General features: G+C 53.4%; 1 protein-coding gene across 10 annotated transcripts in view; it reads left to right on the top strand.

The window, feature by feature from the left end:
- The window catches only part of SAMD11 (sterile alpha motif domain containing 11), a 152,513-nt gene that overhangs the window by 63,389 nt on the left and 67,342 nt on the right, over positions 1-21,782 (top strand). The window contains exons 1-3 of one of the 10 annotated variants that reach the window (XM_032131843.1): positions 2,565-2,782; positions 3,297-4,108; positions 5,420-5,511. In XM_032131843.1, the coding sequence (XP_031987734.1) occupies positions 2,769-2,782; positions 3,297-4,108; positions 5,420-5,511 (918 nt within the window). In that variant the 5' untranslated portion in view covers positions 2,565-2,768. Of the gene's footprint in view, positions 1-2,564; positions 2,783-3,262; positions 4,109-4,745; positions 4,765-4,817; positions 5,039-5,419; positions 5,512-21,782 lie in introns of those variants that run through there. The other 9 variants (XM_032131844.1, XM_032131842.1, XM_032131839.1 and 6 more) reach the window with 9 other exon arrangements.

Raw genomic sequence — 21,782 nt, forward strand, 5'->3', positions numbered from 1 at the left:
GGAGCTTGCTGGCAGAGTCAGTCCTTGACTGGGAGGAACTCCTGCTGCAGACAAGGTCAGCAAGGCCAGAGCTGCAGGGGCAGCTGTGCTTCCAGAATGCTGGGTCTTCATTTAGCTTGGATGAGGCAGAGGCAGAGTGGTGCCAGAGGCAGCACGGATGGATGGCATCTCTGCTGGATCCTGCAGAGACAGAAGCCCTGGATCCCTTTCTGAGCTCAGGTTGGTCATCTGACAGGTTTCTCTCTCCTCCCAGCCTCAACCTGTCTTTCCTGTAAAGGGGCAGGGCCTGCATCTGCAGCAGCTCAAAGGACCTTTGATCTCAGTTAGAAACTCAGAGGTTTGCTGAAACACATGTAAATAAATTACAGTTAGGAAGCTTTCCCTTCTTTTATGGGTTGAATAGTGGAAAAATATCCAGGGTAAGTAATTTGTTCATTAAACTGGTGATAGAATGTGGAGGAAAATCTTTCTCTCTTAAGTTTCAGACCTGTGCTTGCAGCATTATCTCCACTTAGAAAACACTTTCTGGCACAGGTAACTCTTTGCAGTTGTTGACACATTTGACCTGAGAGAAAGGTTTTGTTTCAATCCAACGTGATGTATCCCAGAGGTGGAGAACTGAATGTTGAAAAATGATCACTATTTACTCTGTTTGCTGTGGTAGTGCCTCTGTGAGCAAATTAAGAATCATGCTTTCACTTTGCCAGCACCCTGGAAACACACAACAAAAAGCCACGGAGATTCCTGCCCCCAGACTGGGAAACCTGTTCCAATTCCTCCATGTGGAATTTGCAAAGCGTACCTGGCTCTCCCTCTAACCACATGTGCACGGATTTGCGTAGTGCTCTCTGATCTGCTCGCCAGTGGTGAATCTGTTTACACTAATCCCAAAAGCTCTGCTATTAAAGAGACTGGAGCTGAACAACTCCAGACTCTGCTGCTGAACTCAGACACACACACAGAGCTCTTGTCCTTCATTACAGGCAGGACTCGTTAGGGACTTCAGTGCTTGTAAGAGGCTGCTGGGATCGGTCTCAATCTGTGCCTCTCGCACCCCCCAAACTTCACTGAGTTCTGCCAGAACATCTTCCCTGTGTGAGAAAGGTTCCTGGAGGATCCGGGCCACTCCTGTCCTGCTCTCCTGTGACCTCTCCTGGAGGAAACACGGAGCCTTTGAAGAAGGCTGTGGCCAAGCTCTCCCTGCGCTTAGAGGTGGAGTTGCCATTAGGAACGGAGATGGAAGAATAATAACCCTGATGGCTGTGAAAGAAGGAAGGTTTGAGAAAAAATCCCCACTCCCCGGTAAAAAGTGAAAAGAAATCAGGCCCAGGAAGTCAAGTTCCAAAGAAGACAGAGTCAAGGGAAGCCTGAAGAAGATCCCAAGGCTCTGCAGAGCCCAGTGCAGTTGGATGTGCCAGGAATGAAGGTTTCTGGGAGCTAAGAGTGAGCTCTTCTCACCACACAGCCCCTCACCTGCCCTCCATCCAGAAGCCTCTGACTGCCACAGAAATGTCTGTGTCTCCCACAGCCTCTTCCAAGCATTTTCCTTGGTTCATTAGGTGATAATAGAAAGTGATTTTTCCCCTGTCATCTTGAGCAATCAGAAGCATTAAGAATAAGAGCCTAAGCCTGAAAGCCTAAATGAGAGGGTTTGATGGGTATGTGGATCTGCCTCCTTCATTAGAGCCAGAAGCAAAGATGGATCCCAGAGCTGGAGTTTCTAGGGAATAAAATAGCAAGAAACAAGGATCGTGGTCAGGCAGCGCCAAGAGAAAACTGAGAAGTGGCAGGGGAAGTTATTGCTCAGAAATGACGCTGCCAGCTCTGCCGGTGGCTGTTGTCACACAGCAAATCCACTTCTCGCTGTCTGGAAGGCAAGGTCAATCTGCCATCACCTCACCCTGGAAGAAGGCAAGTCAGGGGACACAGCTTGGGACAAAGCTGGGAACTTTGGTGTGTTCTGGAGCTCTGAGGCAGAGCTCACACAACTCTCACTGTTCTGCCACCTGGTAAAGACTCATGGGCCACGTTTCTTGTCCTGCGTTTAGGGGGATAATTTATTTTTATTTCCCTCGTAGGCTGGATTCTTCCAGCCCAGTCGATCCCACTTTAGCGTCCAAAGGCAGGGAACTCCATCTTGTTGAGGTGACACATCCCTGTAACAACCACACAACTTCATTTTGGGCCGCGGGGTCCTCTCGGGGCAGTTCCACACGGACCTCGTGCCGTGTCTGCCACAGCTTGTGACGGAAAACAAGTTTACCCCGTGTCTCCTAAGTCTTGTTCCGTCCATCCATCCATCCATCCATCCATCCATCCATCCCATCCCTGCATGGAAAAGGGAAGGCTGGAGCCAGGTCACAGCTGCCAGGGAGAGCAAGCATCCTGCACGGGGGTGCAGAGGGCCGGGCAGCAGCGGAGCTCGGCCGTGTCCCCGCGGGGCCGGGGCAGCCCCGGGTCCCCCCGGGCCCCTCCCGGGCTGGCGGCAGCCGGCGCTGGCCCCGCCGTCCGTCGCTCACCCCCTCGCCGCCGCCGGCGCGGCGCTTCCCAGCGCCTCCGCTGTTTAAATGGGCCAAGTTAGAGAAGCGGCGGCGGCGGCGGCGGAGGGAAATCTTGTTTGGTCTGAGTCTCCGAACTGTGCGGTGACTTCTGAGCACAGATCAATACGTGTCTGTCCCGACTCGGGGGCCCGGCCCAGCCCGGCGCGGCGTTCGGGGGCTGCGGGCAGCGGCGTGGGGAGCGCAGAGCTGGCGGGGATGGCTCTGTAGATGTCTGTGTGCCTGTGCGTGTGTAGCTGCATTTATATTTATATGTATATATACAGAGGGATATGGAACGTAACCCCGCGTTTCTAAAATTTCGCGCAGGAGTGGGAATTAAAAACCAACTGGCGGGGATCATAAAGGCTTCGGTGGGAGCGGGGCGAGTCTGCACCGCGCAGGTGAAGGTGGGCGGCCCCGGGGAAAGTTCGCCGCCGCCCGGGTGTCTGGAGCCCCGCGGGCAGAGCGCGGAGAGCCGGCACCGGCCGGGGCTCCGTCCTCCCGGCGGGCGCCGGCGGGGCGGGGAGGGGTCGCGGAGCGGCGGCGGGGGCGCAGCGTTTAATTTTAATTACTGCATATAAATAAATAAACCAGGTGTCAGTTTAAAGGAAGCAGGGGGGCAGGGTGAAAGGGGGCTGGGTGGGCGGCGGGGAACCCTCCAGCCTGGCGAGAAGGTGGGTTGATCTCGGGGAATCAATAAGCTTTTTTTTTTTTTTTTTTTTTTTTTTCCTTAAACCAAAATAATGTCTACGGCAGCAGAGACCTCTCCGAGATGTCAGGTATTAGTCCGGAGGGGCAGATCTGCGAGCCACACAGCAGCTCCCGGGTCTACGGTACATTAGCCTCTCCGTGGGAGAGGGATCCCAGACAGCTCTGCTGGGGAGCCAGCCCAGGAGATTTGTTAGCGGGCTGCTCCGGGGGATACCAGCCACCTCCGGCACCCGAGCGCCAAAGGTGCTTGTGCTGCTGCTGCTGCTGCTGCTGGCGCATTTCATCCAAACTCCAGCCAGAGCGAGGGCAAGTTGAACCGGAGACATTAGAGCCACTGTGCTTTGGAGAGACGAGGGCGCACGGGGAGAGCGGCGGCACCATGCCTGCTATCAAGAAGGAGCGACTTGACAGGGAAGAGATGGCCCTGGCAGCTTTTAACCAGCCCATGGAAACCTTACCTGACTACCTCGCGCCTCTGGCCGCCGCTGCCATTCCGGTGGTCACCCCGCACCCGCCGGCTTACGACCAGATCTTTGCCCACCGCGCGTACCTGGGCTTCCACGAGACCCACCACCCCCACCCGCACCACCCGCACCACCCCCACCACCTCCCCGAGGACCTGATGCTGGAGAGGTTTTCCTCCATCCCGGATTTCCAGCCCTTCTTTGACAACGGAGAGCCTTGCATCGAGGTGGAGTGCGGGGAGAACAAGGCGCTGCTCTACATCAATAAGTTGTGCCAAGGGAGCAAAGGACCCTCTATCCGGTACCGGGGAGAGTGGCTCACCCCCAACGAGTTCCAGTTTGTCAGCGGCAGAGAGACGGCCAAGGACTGGAAGCGCAGCATCAGGCACAAAGGTAAAGGCAGCGCTCGCCGTGTGCCGGGGTCCCCGCGCCGCCCCGCTCCTCCTCAGCATCCTCCCTCTCGCCCCCGTGCTCGGGCAGCGGCATCCGCGGGGGAGCTCAGCGCCTATGAGCGTTCGCGGGGAGAGCCGAGTCCCGACCCCCGCGGCCGTGCCCCCCTCCCCCGCGCACCCCCGGCCCCTCTCTGCCGGCTCCCCGCGCCCCGGTACCGCCGAAGTTTTCCGAGCGATTTGGGAACGGTTGCCTTTGGGGAGGGTTTTTGGGGAGGGGGGGAATTGGGGGCTCTCCTCTCCGCTGGAGAGAAGTTTCATTTGGCGCGGGCGGAGGTTTGAACACCGGGCGGGTGGCGGGGTGCGGGCTCCGGGGCTCGGCTCGCTCCGGCCCCGCGGGGGTGGTCGCCCGCCGCCCCTGCGAGCCGCCGGCGGTGGCGGTGGCGGAGCCGGCGCCGCGGGGAGCGGCAGCGCGGCCCGGCCAGGCACCGGCGGGGCGGCGGGCGGGGCGGAGGGGGTGTTCCCCTCGCAGCTGGGTGGTGCGGGACCTCCGCGGCGCCGGCGGCTGCTGACGGGCGCCTGCCCTGCCTCCCTCCCCTCCCCGCCCGAGCCGGCGCCGCAGTCGCGGCTCCGCGGCGGAGCTGCTGCTGCGGGCGGCAGGTGGAGAGCGGGGCCCGGCGGGGCCGGGGGGAGCGGCGGGGGCGGGCGGGCAGAGCCGAGCCCGTGCGGCACGTAATGAGCTGAGAGCTGGAGGTGTCAGCCCGGGGGGCCGAGGAGCGATTAGGAGGTGACTGACACCTCGCCTCGGTTATTGATCGCCAGAGAGCGGGGGCAGCGCTTCGGGGCCGCGCTAATTGTCGCCGCGTCGCGCATCGCGCCCGTTTCTTTTATTACTGGGCTCCTGCTGCCTTCGGGAAGCCTCAGTTCCTCTGGGGTGAGTCAGGAGGAGCGAGGCGCAGCGGACGGAGGAGCAGCGGGAGGGGCCCGGGGCCGTGCCCGGTGCGGGGGCAGCGCGGAGCCCGCGGGGCTGCGGGAGCGCCTCCGGCCGCGGCTCCCCCGGGCTGCGGCAGCGCCGGCACCGAGCCCGGGCAGGGCTGCGAGGGCTGTGCCGGCCTCGCCTCCGCGGGGACCTGCGGGGGAGAAAGTTGGCTGCAGGGGCAGGCGGGGATGGGTGCTGGTAGGCAGGCAAGGGGAGGGCTGTTTATATGGGAGCAGACGCGTGCCTCCCCCTCCCCCCTTCCCGAAATACTTTCCTTTTATAAACGTGCTGATTCTTTTTCTTCTTCTTCTGCTTTTTCTTCTTCTCTGCATATAGGGAAAAGTTTGAAGACTCTTATGTCCAAAGGAATCTTACAGGTACATCCTCCAATCTGTGATTGCCCTGGGTGTCGAATTTCGTCTCCAGTGGTAAGATTATTGTTAAACTATGTGCTTTAGTTAAGACATCTTCCCTCTCCTCTGCCTCCTTCCCTTAAAAAAAAAAAAAAAAAAAAAAAAATCCCTTTGCTTCTGTGGTCATGGAGCCGTGATCTCTGAGGGTCATCGAGGCTGCCATTGCCCTGCCTGCACTGTGAGGGTTCCAGCAGTCTGTTAGAGGTGAGCAGAGAGGCGCTTGGAAGCAGAGCAGACGGGAAGAGCGGTGTTTGACCTAAAGGAAGCAGCACTCTGTGTGATTTTTTTGGTTTTCAGGGGGAGCTCTGTGTGTGCAGAGACAAATCATACAGGAGCCTCTTCGGTATTCCCACCCCTTCATTTCTGTGTATTGTGCAGAGGTGTGAAAGTGGCTAAATAAAGCAAAAGGGAAATGTAATTGCACCCACGTGTTAGAGTCAGAACAGCCACAGTTTACAAACCATCAGTGAATTCGGTTAGAGGAACAACTCATGTTAAATGCTTACAACTTGAGCGTCATTCATATCATAGATCAGTTATGGCTTTTAGAGATCTTCCCAACTTTTGGGTTCCTTGTGTATTCTGCTGTCTTGCTTTTATCCTGAGACTTGGAAAAATCTCTCATCAACATTTTCGTGGAAAAGATGTTGATGCTATAAATAAAAGGCGACTGAAATCCTAGTAAAGTAAGGCCTTAAAACAGTTCATCGTGTGTAAAAATAACCATGAAGTACAATAACATCTAACTGGGAGGCCAGAGCTGTTGGTTTGGGGAACTAAAGCAGCTCTTGGTCTGAAAGAACAACAGTGACTTAAAGCATTGCCAGTAGCACTATGGAAATTTATGTACTTTTATCCACTGGAAATCAACCATTTTTGATTTTGTTGCTTGCTTGGGCTCGAGTGGACAGTCTGTGTTCACATGCAGCATCTTTAGCACCTGGAATGACAGAGCTGGGAGTTCCAGTCCTTCCTGCGCGGTGTCTCTGTGCATGCACGGCTGTGTTACAAATATCCACATTCCCATGGGAAGGGGCTCAGAGCAATAACCAACAGTTCCAGAAATTAATGGGAAGATGTGTCTTGCTTGTGTGGTGTGGCAGCAGCCACCCCACAGCAGTGCTGCCCATCATTGCCCTGGCATTTGAAACCTGGCTCTTCCCAGCCCTCGAGTTTGTGGGGCAAGGTGTGATGTGGTGTGAGCAGCTTTCTCCAGCTGCGAGTTTTGCCTGTGCTTTAGTTGCCAATTGAGTGGGTCGGAGCCAAAAATCTGCCAAGGGCGGGGATGTGCTGCCACTGTGGGGATGTGGAGAAGTGCCTGGCCAGGGGACACTGTCTGCTGGACATTTTCTGGGTTAGCAGTAGCCAAAAGGTCATAATACAATTTTCTAGGAGCAGCATTTTTAGGAGTTGTGCAGGGGTAGGTGCATTTCCAGATGGGAAGACAGCTCTGCATGAACCCAGTGTCTGGTACAGGCTTTGAGAACTGAATTTGGAAAGTTCAGATAGAGGAAAAAAGAGGTTGGTGCAGTTTTGGGAAAGGAGAAATTTATCTTTCTGGACTTGCCTCCCACTGCTTCCCCAGCTGGGAAAGGGGGTTTGGATGTCAGAATTGCACAGCAGGGCCAGAGCCCAGTGAGGACTTGTATCAGAACTGTTTCTCAATGCTCCCTGCACTTTCTGTGCTGTAATTAGAGCACATCTCTGACCAAAGAAAGGACAGTTCCACATTTTGAACCTGAAGTCTTTAGGCAGTGCTTTGTGGTAGCATGCACGCACTGCACATCCAGAACAAGGAGGAGGATTAGGAATCGGGCATGGTTTATCTTTCCCCATTTAGTGATCGCCCATTCGAGCACCGCTGAGATCCAAGGGCTGATTCTCCTCAAAAGCAGAAATGCTGTATATTTTATAGTGCAGATGATAGACTTGGAATGCCCGGTGGGGGTATGGAGATGGGGAGCCCATCCTGCCTGCAGCTGGTTGCACTGCTCCGAAATCAGTCCCTGGACAGCGGGAATAGGCCAGGAAAACTCAAGCACTGCCTCTGGAAGGGGGCAAGGCAGCCGCCTTTAGGCGTCTGCATCTCCGCCCAGGCAGCACAGCCCGGCTCTCGCTGCGGGGACGGTGCCGTCCCGTGCGGGCCCCGCCAGCCCGTGCAGCCCGGCGGCACCGCCGGCTCCGAGCCCCTGCCCGGGTCCCTCTCGCGGTCGGGGGGGAGAGAGGAGGGGTCGGTCTGGAGAGGAAATTGCAGCGAGCCGCAGCCCCCGGGCTGGCAGCGCCGCCGGAGCCGAGCCGGGCACGGCCCCCCCCCGGGCCGGCCTGAGCCGCTCCCCGCAGGGCTCCGAGCCCCGGCCCCTCCGGCCCCCCCGGTTGCCCCCCGGCCGCCGCTGGCGCCGCGTCCCCCGCCCGTGGCCCGGGGGGGCCGGGGCTCGGCGCCCGCCCCCCGCCGCCCGGCGCAGCTCGTTTGCTGCAGCTGCAGACGGGGCCGGCGCCGGGCCCCGCTCCGCCACCGACCGCCGGTTTCCTGCGCGGCTCGGGGGGGAGCGGCCCCGCCGGCGCCTCCTCCCCCGGGCCGCCCCCGCGCCGGCGGCTGTCCGTCCATCCATCCATCCGTCCATCCGTCCATCCATGCATCCATCAGCGGGGGCAGCCGGGGGGATGCGGGGGGTCCCTCCGGGCCGCACGGTCGCTCCGAGCCGCGCAGGATGCAGGGCGGACCCCGGGAATGGGGCGGTGCGGGATGCGGAGCGCATCCGTCCATCCACCCATCCATCCCTCCATCCACCCCTCCCTCCGTCCATCCATCCATCCCTCCATCCATCCCTGCCTCCATCCATCCATCCATCCATCCATCCATCCATCCATCCATCCATCCATCCCCTGCGTGCTGGGATACGGGAAGGGCTGAGTGGCCTTCCCAGGGCCGGGGTGCGGGCGCAGCCACGGGGAAGCGGGGTCTGCCCCTGGGCTTTGTGCCCTCACTGAGGTTTTTGCCATCTGGACGGGAGAAATGGCACGGGTCCCTTCAGTTTTGCAGGGCACAGGACGCCAAACCTGCACAGAGTGAGCTGCCAGATGTGAACAGGGCTCTTTCCCCCAAATTTGTACTTGTCAGTTTTGGGCAGGCACAGTTCATGTTGTTTGGAGCCCTGGATGGATTCCAGTCTGTTCTGGTGAAACCCATTCCCTCCAGGGTTTCCTCTGCCCCATCGAATTTCCCTCAGTGCTGCAAACAGCACCATTCTCTCCATCTCTGCTTTCAGCCCGCAGCCAGGGCTGCTCTTGGAAGGGGCAGGGGGCTTTTGCAGCCCTGAAATCCTTACTGATGAAGGAAAAGACCTTAGATTTCTGAAGTCCAGCATCACACATCCAGGATAACAGTGGAAGGACATTCCTTATGAGACACTTGATTGTTTCCCTTATCAGACGGAGTGTGACCTTTGCTGTGTTTTCCATTCTCGTAGTGCTGCCTCTGAAAGGGAGTTAGGGCTGGAGATTGGCTGCTCCTCATCCTCTTTTCCCATCATTTCTTGGACAGGGTGTCTGAAAAGTGGCCCTCGTTGAGACTTCAGGGTTTGAGGCACAGGTAGAGAAAGAAAGATGCATTTCCCCAAAGCTGTTGTGAAGTGGTCACATTCAAACAAAACAAAACAAAAAGTGCAATAAATGATGTTTGGGGTTTGCCCCATCTCCTCCATCACAGGCAGAGACACAGGGTGGCTGTGCAAACTGGGGCACTGACAATGGGAATTAATTTGCCTGCTGGGGCCGTGTTTTGCTCTTGGGTTGATTTATACGTGATTTTTTATTTGCTGCTTTTTGCTTTTCGTCATCATGGTTGTTGTTTTCCTTTGCTGCCCTGAGGTTCAGGCGTCAGTCCAAGACTTTGTCAGGGATGGAAAGAGGAACTATCTGCTAACTTCAAAAATGCCAGTAATGAGCAAAGTCTGTTGTTTAGCCCTGAGGTTTCTGAGCATTCTCCTGGTCTCTGTTTTGGGTGCAGGGGTGGAAGCAGCTCTGTGTCACCCCAGAGAGTGGCTTTGTGTCACTCATGGGTTGGCTCTGGCTGCAGCTCCACTCTCTGTCCTTCCCCAGTGTTCCCCTCCTGGCTGCTCCACAGTTTCCCTGGAGAGCCAGGAGCAGAACAGCACATGGGCAAGGGAGGGAGATCCCGGGGCTACTGAGTGTGGTGGGATCCAAATTCAGAGGCTTTGACCAAAAGCAGAATCTCCCACACCAGGCACGAGTCTTCCAGGAGAGCTCTCCTATGGAAAGAGGACTTTGCGTGCTGGAGAATTTACTTGGCTGCCTGCAGAGGCAGGATTAATTCTGAAATTTCACTGTTAACTGAATAGATTAGATTTAGGGTCCTTTCTGAGCTGCTGTGGGCTTAGGGATGGGAGCTGGAGAATGTTGGGGTTTATGTGCAGGGACTGTTTTCATAACTTTGCCTTTGTGTCCCTCGGGGCTGCCTTATGAATGTGGAAAAAGCCCCTCTGTAAAGCAGACTTATAAACCTCCAAATCCCGCCAAGGTCTTTGGCACAGTCTGTTGATTTTTATTTGTGGTTTCATGCTGATTTGGCTTGTTGCTTTTAATCCAGCACATTTTAGTTCAGGTTAGTGTTTGTTGGAGGTTTTGGAGTTGGATGGGCTTTTTTTGTTTATTCGTGGGAGTTTTTTTGGTTCTGTTTTGTTTTTTAAAGGACTTGGCCCAGGTGGATTTCAGCCTGTGGTTGCGCTGTGGTCTTGCAAGTCCAACTTGAATTCTTAACAGAAGTTTATTCAAACTCTGTCAGATCTCAGCTTTATGGAGAAACTGGAGATGTGGTGAATCCTGGTCTGAAATGGGCTGAGGGACTCACAGAGCCCACCCAGTGCTGGGCAGGGGCGCTGAGTTTGGGTCCAGCTCACAGGGGTTCCTGCTCTGAGGGCAGTGGGAACCTCTGTGCTGCTGCTTTCACAGAAGGGTCCCTAAAATCCACTGCTTTGGGGTCACAGAGCGCTTCCAAGAGGGGATTTTCAGGAGAAAACAGCTGGAAATGGGAATCAGTGTGGCTGGGAGGGGTGCTCTGAAATGTGCTGTGCAGTGAAGTTATTCCTGATGGTCCAAACTGCTCCTGCACCCAGCAGCAGCTGCCCCCGTCAGGGGGCTGGAGGGTGGGTGCTGCACCCATAAAAGGAGCAGTTATTGTTCTGCACAGAGGCAAAACAAACCCAGATCAATGGCACTGAGAGTGCCAGAACAATGCTGAAGGATTTAATTTTGTGGATTATTAAATACCCTCTGGAAAGGAAAATATTAATTGGATTGCAGGCTTGTGAGTGAACAGCAGAGATGTAGAAGCAGCTGTGGCTTAGGAAAATAATTTTATCTTACAAGGGGCTTTAAGGAGCTCCAAGGGGGGAGGTTTCCCCTCGTGCAGGAGCTGGGGTGAAGATTTCTGCTCTTCCAGGGAGCAGTGAGGAGACAATGGAGGGGAAAGGTCTCGTGTGATGGAAGGACGGAGGAGGATCCGTGTGTGAGGTCAGTGCTTGTGGAAACCAGGCCAGTATAACCCTGCCTGGGAGAGAGGGAAGGAAAATTTCTGCTGAGCTTGGTGTGTGTGAGGGCTCTGCCTGGAGGAGCAGATCTTCTCCTGGGATGCTCTAAAGCTGCAGAGGGGGTTCCTTATCCCATAGACTTCAGCACGGGCTTGATTCCCTGAAGTGTCCTGGGCTCTGCTGTAGGGAGAGGCAATTTCTGAGCCCTCAGCCCCTCTGGGGGCAGGTCTGACCCAGGAAATGGGCAGCTGCAGCCAGCTCTGGTGACTGGTGCCAGAATTCTCCTGCTCTGAGGAAAAGAAAGTGAAGCCTGGGAAGAAAGACAAATAAATGTAGAGAAGCAGGGGAAGCAACATCATCTCGTTAGCGCCGTGTCAAGGGCAGTGTAAAGGTGACACAGGAGAAGTAATTTTGCTGTCAAAATTATTTAGAGATGTCATTAAACTGCTTAGGGCTGTCTCTGGTGCTTCAGGGCACAGACACCTGGTTTTAATTTGCACTGCTCTGTGTCCAAACTCGCTGGCCTCACTCAAAGGGAGCGGTGCTTGTTTGGAGCCTGGTGGCAAATGCCTTCAGTGAACTGGGAGCTGAAAGGCAAAGGGTGACCAAGAGCACAATGAACTCCCCCATAAACTTTGTTAATTTAAAACTATCAACCAGTTCAGGTCTGCAGGGATGATGAACTTTTCAGAATGCCTGTTCTGGTTCAGTTATGGGACAGGGAGAGCAGAGAACAGGGTCCTGCTGGAAACCTACTGGAGGTGTCCAGGGGCAGGTTGGACGGGGCTTGGAGCAGCCTGGGATAGTGGAAGGTGTCCCTGCCCATGGCAGGGGGTGGAATTTAAGGTTCCTTCCAAGCCAAACCAGTCAGGGATTTTATGATGGGCCCTGGACTTTGGAAAAGAGATCCCCTCTGTTTTTATTTAATTATTGCTTGACAAAAATATTATGCTTGTAAAATCACGCTGTTTGCTCTATATTTTTTTTTATTTTTCTCTCCTGTTTGTTTGCTTTTGTGGGGTTGGTTTGTTTGTTTTTCCTTCCTCCCTTTCCCCTTCTGCATTGTCTTGCCCTGTTTCTCCTATGCCCAGTCTGTTTCCTTTATCTAGAAAATGTCTTATGATGCCCTCTTCCCTCCCTTCTTCCTTCTCTATTGAAATGCATCATCTTCACTTTCTCAGCTGAAGAATTCACCATTCTCACCATTTCAGGGCTTTTTCTTGCTGTTAGGACATGCTCACCTCCCTCACTCCTGGCAGATGTCACTGGAGAACTCATTACAGGGCCCTCTGTCCCAAACTTGTGTTTTCCAGCTGAGGGCAAGGAAAGACTCTCCTGAAGAGTTCATTAATGCTGCAGGAATCAGGTGCAGTTTGCAAATAAACCAGAGCACCTCTGCTGTGCTCTCAGCCTGCTGTGGAGTGGAGGTGCCTCTGTCCACACCCCCTGCTCTGCTGGAGCTCTGCATTTCCTTCCTGTTGTTCTTGGCTCTTATTTTAGCAAAACCAGCGAGGACAGAGAGGAAATTACACATCCCCCTGGGTCAGAAATAGAATCTGATAAGGGATTTTCTTGTAACAGTGTCTGAGGATGAGGAAGGATGAATGAAGGGAATTCCCAAGCACTGAAAGGTTCTTGCTCATTTATTTTGCCTCTAGTCCATGGGAAAATTGTAGCTTTTACTTCGTTTTGCACATGGATACAAAGCCACAGGATCTGGGAAGCCCATCAAGCCCAAGTTTGCCCTGTTCTTTGATTAGCTGCACAGAGATATCGCTGCGCATCAAATCCCTCATTTTCAGATGTCAAGACAGCTTCAATCCCTCTGCAGAGCAGGTTCTTTAATCATCTACATCTCCAGCTGGAAGGGAACCTGCAGCAGCATTCACCAAGCAGCCAGGTCAGTGGAGGCAATGTCACCTTGGGGTGACATCCACCGGCACCAGCCAGGGAAGTTGTCCCCGTGGCTGAGAATGGGAATTCCAGAGAATTGGGAAGCTGGAAAAATGGAGAACTTTTGGTGATGGAAGAGCCACAGGACAGGAAATACAGAAGCTGAAATATTTCTGATGACAGAATTGCAGCGAAGTTGTGTTTGCTTGGAGCTGGTGCCCAGTTCGGTGCCGGGATTGCTTCAGGCGATTGCAGAAGCAGCTCCGGGATTTTAAACGACTTCGGTTCACTTGGGCCTCTTAATCACCACAGCTCCTTGGTAGGAAACTTCCCTGTTCCCTTTGAAGAGCCAGAGTTCCCTGCCTGGAGTGTCCTACCCCGGAGCTGGTGTTTATCAGAGCTCTGGGGCTGTGCTCACTCGGGTTAGGAGTGGATCCCACCCCAGGGGCAGCTGCTGCTCTGCCTCTCCCTGCCTATCTCTGCCCATCAAATTGCAAAACCTCCCCTGTAACCCCATCCCTGCCTTTTATCCAGAGATGGATGTGATAGGTGGTACTGGCTGAGGGAGCTGCTTTTGCTGTGTTGCCAGGGCAACCAGAGATGGCCCCTGAAGACAGGAAAGGGCAAACATTCCTTTCTGCTACAGTCTGGAGCATCAGTGATTGAATGAGATTAGATGGAATTAGATAATCCTGAAATTCACAGTGATTTGACGCCAGACCTTTATTAAATAAGTAAAAGTACCAGCCCTTATAATAAAAATGAATTCTTTTAGATCAATAACTTTCCCCACTGTTCGTCACAGCTGTGTTTCTTGAGATCTCTTTTTCTGTGGCACGGAGTGAACCACACAGACCTGCCTTTTTTAATTTTATTTTTTCTCCTCTCCCAGAGGGGACTATGATATCAATTCCTCTTTTATTTCCCCCTTGTGATTCACCCACTTAACCCTAAAGTGCCCTTGCAAAGGAAGGCACTGCAAGGCTCTTCCGGGATGATTCAATGCACTGGAATTTACAACACTGGGGTTACTTAAACATTGCACACCATTAGTCTTAAGTATTATAATGTTTTAGAGTTAAAGAAAGAAAATGAAAACACATAAAAATATGTTATGAATGGCTGGGAAGTTTTTTGTTCCTTGTGTGTTCCATGCCCAAAACTCTTGGCACCTCATCCATGCCTGGCATGTTCCTGCTCAGCTGCAGTGGGACCGATAACATCATGTTCACATCTAAAGTGAGTGTGGGTTAAAACGTGAGTGCAGGGTGGACTTTGATCACAATCAGCCAAGATTTACCTCGGTTTAACTCTGCTGACTTCCTTTTCATCTTCAGACTGGCAGGGCTTGCATCAAAATCCGCTGTGCACCAGAGGGCACCCAGCAGAGCATGGAAAATTTGGGGTGTTCTGGCCCTCAAGCAGCCCTGTTTCCTCTCAGGCTGTGTTGGCCCTTGCAGAGCAGAGGGTTGATTTATTCAGATCGATTTTTTTTTTGGTGGTGCAGCTCCAAACACCCCTGCTGAGGGTGTTGCAGGCCCAATGGACAGTTCGTGGTGTCACTGCAGGGCAGGAGCAGCCTGGCTGCTCCTCAGCAGAATGCTTTTAATTCTGAATTAAAATCTAATTCATTTTCTAATCCCTGCATTAACAGTGGGATTTCTTAAAACATCTTTGGCTTGAAATTCAAGAGCTGCTCGTGCAGGTCTGGATCTGGACTTGTTTGTATCAGCAATGTGGATCTGGGGTTTTTTTTTGAAGTCTCACCTTGCTATGATGGATTTCTCAGGCATAAATTCAGTTAAGAGTAATTCCGTGAGGCTGGGGAGCATTTCTGTCCCCTGGTGTGTGCAGAGGGCAAAAATCATCCTTGCTTTGGGAGGATTTAGTTCTGCCTTTGATGTGTCTGCTGTTGTCTTTAAATCACTGTAGAATCTGCAAAAAGTGTGTTTAAAGGATATTTGAAATGATGTGCCCTAAGTTGCTGTGCTTTTCCTTTAGCTGAAAAACTTCCATCTTGAGAGTAATTTTGGTGTTGTGGTGGGACTCCTCCAACCCCCTGGACTGCTTTTCATGGCAAGCTCTGGAAACAAGAGTGAAAACTCATTTTTCCCCCCGTATCATAAGGAAATACTGAGATGCAGCAAAGTGAGAGAGAGGGAAGGGCAGAGGAGGCTGAGAAATGGGTGTGAGTGGTGGGTTCAGAGCAAATTGCTCTGCACTGGGAATAATCCCACCCTCACCAGCAGGAGAACAGAACAAGTTGCTCATTTTTAGGATCATGGAATTCTGGAGTGGTTTGGGTTGGAAGAGACTTCAAAGCCCTCGAATCTCATTCAGGGACACCTTCCCCAGCCCAGGTTGTTTGGAGGATTCAGGCAGGCAGAATTCTCCCTTGCAGGGCTCTAATTCCACATTCAGAAAGTTGTGTGGTGTCAGAGCAAATACCTCGCAGAAATCCAAGCACATTATGCTGGCACTATTGTCTCAGCAAAAAAAAGATATATTGGTTTAACATCTTTTCCATTAACAAGCTTTAATTTGCATAAATTATATCACCCTCTGTTAATTTATTATTACTTGTTCGGTTTCCTGTATTTCATTATTTCTCCTGGGGGTTATAAAATTACTTGGATTATTCTGCTTAAGCTTTTTAAAATACAGTCACAGTGCTGTGTTTTCCCATTTACCTTGTATTTCCTCATTGTTCTGAGGCTCATTAAAAATCTGAGTGAAGTGTCTCAAGAACTTCCCTGGATAAGTATCCCAAAAGCCTTTTAGAGCAACTTACCCAAATCTGCTGATTTAAACCTGTATCACTTTGGAAGTTTCTGTTTGGACACCTCCTAATTCACTGCTGGAGTGAAAAGTGTTGCATGTCCATGCCATGCCAGAGCTGGCTTTTCCTCCCAGTGCAGAAACAAAAGATGTACTGAATATTTTTATTTTTGCCTTATTTCCGATGGTTCTGTCATTGCCATCTAACAATGGGCTGAAGCCACTCTTACCTCCTGTCCTCAGTAAGCCAGGCTGCAGTTCTCCAGTGAATGAAGGCATGATTAAAATCACACATGCAGTTATTGAAGATTAAAATCTTCCTGATGGGTGGGGCAGGACAGGCCTTCCCCACTACAAAGACCCTTCCCCTGATGCTGTGCTGATGAAATGTCCCAAAGCCTGTCACTCCTTGGGATCTGCTTTGTGTCTCCAGTGGGATTTCTGCCTTCCCCCTCCTGTTCAGAGCTGGGATGATGGCAAAGCCGGCGTGGGGCTGAGCTGGAGCTGCTCTGGGCTCTGGGAAGGGAGTGGTGCTGTCCCTCCAGCCTCCCCTCGTGCTCCGTGCCGCTCCGCAGCCCGAGCTGTGCCTTTGGGTGATGGAAAGCTGTGCCAGGCTCCCAAAAAAAGGCTCTGGGGCTGCCTTGGGAGAGCCAAGCCTTCCCCACCTCGCTGCTGCTCCAGCCCTCCCTCCTGTCTGTCTGTCTGCTCTTGTTTTCTCCTGGTCCCTCAGTCAGGGCTCCCGCTCTGGCCCCAGATGCCGAGGCGAGGTGGGTTTGCGTTGTACCAAGCTGTGATCCCAGCGTGTCCTGTCAGGGCTGCGGCTCCTGGAACAGCCTCAGCCTCCCTCGGTGTTTGCTCTGAGGTGTCAGTGCAGGGCTGTGTGCACAGAAGAGGAGCGTGGAGCCTCTGAACCCTGATTATTTCCATCAGGAAATGCCCTCCTGCCCTCCTGCCCTGCTCCCTCCCTCCCCAGCGGAGTTCTCTGCTCGGAGGAGCCTCCCCAGCGCTGCTGGCACCGAGGGCTGGGAGTGTGAGCCCTGCCTGGCACGGAGCATCTCGGTCTCCCCCGAGCTGTGAAAGCTGCCATATGCTGAGGGATGTGCAGGGAGAGAGACTCTTCCCTCCGAGCCTCCCTGGATGTTCTGGCAGTGTTTAATCTGTTGGGGGCTGCTCTGCCACTCACTCTGATCCCAGCAGGCCGGCGGCTTCCGATCAATAACAGCCTTGATCAGCAAATAATTCCACCTTGATCAGAGAATCCTGGTAATTAGAGCTGGAGAGGAGGCGTGACATCAGCAGGGCTGGGGGCAGGCTGGCATTTCAGGAGGTGCTTTTGGGGCTTTTTGGCTGCTCTTGGAACTCAGTGTGAGCAGGGCTGGGCTGTTCTTGCCCACAGGGACCACTCTGGGTGCTGCATTATCCTCCCTCAATGTGAAAACCCCTGGTTTAAACATGGAAGAGGTGAGGGAGAAGAGGGGCATGAGGAGAGGAAATGATCCCTTGCAATCCTCCGGGAAAAGAGCTGGAAATGGGGTTCCCCCCGTGTCACAATGCCACAAACACGATGGTGGCTGCTTCCCTCCAAAGAGATTTTGTTTTTTCTTTGTATTGCTTTTGCCACCCTTGTAAGGCCCAGCTGTACCCTACGTACAGCCCAGGAAATCTGCTTTATATCAAGGTGAACTTTGATACATTTTATTAATATCACACTCATTATTTGAACATTTGAATATGCATGGCACATACAAAACTATTCTTTAGCTTGTGCTTTTTTATTTAATTACTTCACATTTATAGAACACGAGCCTGTCGTTGGCTTGTAAGTGCCATGCAGTTAATTAAACATGCAGTCAAATTCAAAGCTGCCTTTCTGGCCCATCTCAGTCATCCCTGGCTTCACCTCATGGATTACCCACCATGTGTGGGAGTCATTCCAGACGGAAAATTCAGCGAGGAAAAAGCCTCAGGAGCCTGACTTGGAGCCTTCCTGGGTTAACAGTGCAGAGAATTGTACCAAGTTTGTCTGGGAAGAAGAAGGAGGGGGAAAGGGGAGGCACCAGGGGCTGGAGGTTCAGCAGCTCAGGTGGCCCCAACCCTTTCCTTCGGAGCTCTCCCTCTCTGGGAGCCGCTGTGCTGTGACAGCAGGTGAGAGGCAGCAGCTCAGGAGCTCCCAGTGCACATTCCTGGTTCCAAAAGCGCATTCCCAGGGTGAGAAAGGCAGCAGTGGTGCCAGCAGGGCTCCTGTGTGGGATCCCTCCTCCCGGGGAGGTGCAGCTCTCCTAATCTCCCTCCCTTATCCCTGTCCCAGCTGCCCTCCTGGGCTCGGTAAATAACACCCGGGAAGCCACAGGGATCAGCGAACAATCAGTGGCCTCCCAAGGGGGCCGAATTTCTTTCCTCCTAAATTCCACCTTGGCAGTCTTTGTGAAAGAATCCACAGTTATTATTCGTTTAACTTGTATTTTTAAATGCTACTCTTGTCTTTTGTTTACCTTCCCGACTCTAAATGTGATTTCAGAGGGGATTTTTCTGGAGTTGCAGCTGGCACCCAGTGTCCAAACAAAGCCAGGCCTCTGCCTCTTGGAGTGCCTGGTGTTGCTTTGCTCTTGCTGTGTTTGGGGATGGCTCACCTGCCCCACCCAGCACAGCGCACAGGGAGATCCAGCTGAGCCTCTGGAAGCATCTGCAGGGATTTGTCCATCTGATCCCTGTTTATTTTAATAGGGCATTTACTTCTCAGGAGCTGTCTCAGACCTGATCTCGTGTCTCCAGAACTAATGGGTGTAAGAGTTTGACCCTAGTTTGATTTAACCCTTATTTTGGCTGTTTCTCCATCAGAATTTGGGTCTGTGCTGGGTTTGAGTTGGGTTTTGCCTGTGCAGGGATTACACTGTGGAGTTCAGGGGATGTTGTGCTGTGCTCTGACATTTGGATTTTGCTTTTGCTTTGAGCTGGAGTGAGAGAAATCCAGAGAAAGATTCCTAGAGCAGGATCTGTCCATGGCAGGGCTCCCCTGAGCTGGGGACAGGAATTCCTGGAGCAGGATCTCTCCATGCCCTTTCAAGCAGGTGTGGGCACCATCACCTCGGGACTGGGTGTCTGCAGGGAAAACCAAAGCGGTAGACTGGAAGCGGTGACTCCTGCAGGAGGGAGATGTGATGGAAAACCTGCCCAGGGTGGGATTTCACTTTCCCTTTCCCAGCCTCCTCCAGTGCCGATGCTCCCGGGGTGACCCAGAGCTGCTTAGCAGAGCACAAGAGGATCAGGAGGCCTCCGAGGAGTCTGTGTCTGCTGGAGCTGCAGGGGGGGGATTAGGATTGGCACAGCGTAATTGGCAGAGCTTGTGTTTGGCCGGGCTTTTTGTTTTAACAGGCCCAGAAAATCAGCAAGTAAATAATAACCTGGGCCTGCAGTTTGCTGTGCAGCACGTCAGCATGGAAGGGGAGCAGTGCCAGCCATGGCCCCGGCTCCCCTCCTCGGGAGCTCGGCACAGGTGTGTTTTACCTGCAGTTATCCAGGAGAACGCCCATCCAGGGGCTTTCCAAGCCCGGCTCAGCGTCATTCCAGCACGGGAAGGAGCCCCAGCCTGGAGGGGATTACTCGTGCAGGAGAAACCCAAGGTGTTCCCACTGAAAACTGTGTGGGTTTTAGTTGGGTTTTTTTGCAGATGTGCTGTGATTTAAAGCAGGGAATGGCAGCTGCAGAATGGCCCTCAGCAAACGTCCAAATCCAGCCCCTTCTCTGCAGCAGTTTTGTTTTAAAAATTGAAGGAAACCTCCAAGACTCACAACAAACAGTTGTGGGCACGTTGTGTTACTGTGGGTGTGCGTACAACAGACCGAGGGCTGGGGGCTCTGGGTGGAAGGAGCTGCTGGAATTCCTGCAGGCCGGTGCTGCAGGTGAGAGCGGCTTTGTGCTGCTGCGCCGCTGGTGGAAGCCTCTGTCCATGGTGTCAGTGCTGCTGGAAGCCACCCCCGGCCCCGCGGTCCCAGCTCTGCTTCCCACCCTGGGGAGATTCCCCAGTGCCTGACAGGGGAGACACCATTTCCTGATAAATCGTTTCACCTTTAAAACTTCCCCCTGTTTTACTGCAATTAACTTGGGTTCTGGTTTTCACTCCCAGGTGAGATTAGGTTTTCTTCACCTTCTCAGAAAACTCTTCCCTCTGGCATTGCTGTTTTTCTTTTTCCCCTTCCAGCTTGTTTTTCATTCTTTTGATGAATTATTTACCTCTCTTGTATTATTATTTTTTTTTTTAATATTCTCTTTGTGTTCACCTTCAAAACATACAACTCCCAACACTCCCTGCATCATCCCGTGCTCGTTGGGAAGCCACTGTGTGTGTTGGTCGTTCATTTCCCAGTGTTATTTATAAACACAAATGTTGTAAATCGTGTGGTCACGGGCTGGTGCTCCCAACATGCTGAGCCTGCTGGCTGTGTGTTCCTGGTGTTTCTGAGACTACAGGGGTTATCCTTTGGGTTTGTTGGTGCACACAGTGTGCCAGGGACCTGTGGTTCTGGTGCTGGGAGTGACCCCAGTGCCGGCAGGACACACCTGAGAGCAGGCAGGGTTGTGCTGGGGCCAGGCAGGATGAGGGCCCTGAGGTGTGAGCCACCTTCCCGGGGCTCTGGGCATCTCCACGGGCTGAAGGCAGCTCTGTCCTTAGCCAGGAACAAGGGAGGGATCCCCCGGCCGAGGGGATCCCCCAGCGGGGCAGCAATTCGGAGCTCCTCAGCCTGGCACTCTCAGCCTCTCTCCCCGTTCGTTAATTCACTCCGTGCTGCAGCTGGGAGCACGTAGCAGCACTCTAAGGAGGCATGTCGAGCAGTTGTTCAGAAGCAGTTAATTTTTTATTGGATTTGAAGTCAGACTTCACGGGCCGAGCCCCCCCCCGAGGGCGGGGGCTGGGGAGCTGCAGGCAGCCGGACTAATTGACTTTCTCTTCTGTGGCCACCCCCAATCAGATTCACCTGAGAAACCTCCCTGGCTCTGCCTCTCTGAGGCCTCCGTCCCTCCTGGCTCAGCCATCAAGAGGAATTAAATTAAGCATCGCCCCCAGCCCTCGGGCTGGTAGCCCCCCCTGCAGACAGACAAACCAGAGTCACTGCGCTGGGTGCCCTGCTCCAGCCCCGTGGTCCCCACACCTGCGGGACTGACCTTCCAAACTCGCTCCAGGCTCTGTCTCCAAAGTCCTTCCCTCATTAGTGGGGATGAAATGTGTGTGTGGAGCTGCTGCTGTGGCTCTGCCTCCCCGGAGGCCAGGGCAGAGCAATCCTGCAGTCCCTGCTCACAAATCACGCCAGGGCACCTCATCCCAGCTGCTTCCCTGGAAGCCTCCCTGACTCCTCCTCCTCTTCCCTCCAAAATAACAGAAGATGACAGAAAGGCCCTGCAGGGTGTCCCCAAAAGCTGTGACGAGCAGGGGATGCTGCCATCCCTGCCTGGGACACCAGCCCTGGCCTCTGTGCCAGCTCCTTCACCTGCATTATTTGCCTGGCCTTGTGGCTGCCTGATCCCAGGACTGAGTCTCTTCTAAACCAATTTATTCCCATTATTCTGTAGAATTCCTCAGTCTGGTACCAACATTTGCTTCCAGCTGCCACCTCTCTCTGTAGTCAGGGTAAAAATAAAAAACCCAAAAACCCTCCAGTTGTGCTTGGAGCCCTTTGCCATCCATCAGCCAGGGGTCACAGTAACTGCAGCTCATATGCTCAGGTCTCGAAACCTGCAGGAAATCAGTCTTTGTTACACGTGAAATAAAGCAGTCTATGGGGAAAATAACCATAAATGTTCATTATTTGTACAGGAAAATCAATTTGTAGGCCAATTGACCAAATAAAGTAATACAATTTGCTGGGAAATCCCCCAGGTGTGGCAGGCAAATCGCAGAGCAGGGATGGAGGCTGAGGTTTGCATAGGGAATGTGGGGTGGGAGGGACGTGGGACGGGACACCAGGCTCGAGAAAAGGAGTGAAACTGCAGAAAAGGGTACAGCCCATCAGGGGAGAGGTACCAGGGAAAGGGGGAGAGGGGCAAATAGCCTTTTTTGGTGGTTTTACATCATTC

This window comes from Corvus moneduloides, chromosome 22 (assembly GCF_009650955.1).
Source record: "Corvus moneduloides isolate bCorMon1 chromosome 22, bCorMon1.pri, whole genome shotgun sequence".
NCBI lineage: Eukaryota > Metazoa > Chordata > Aves > Passeriformes > Corvidae > Corvus > Corvus moneduloides.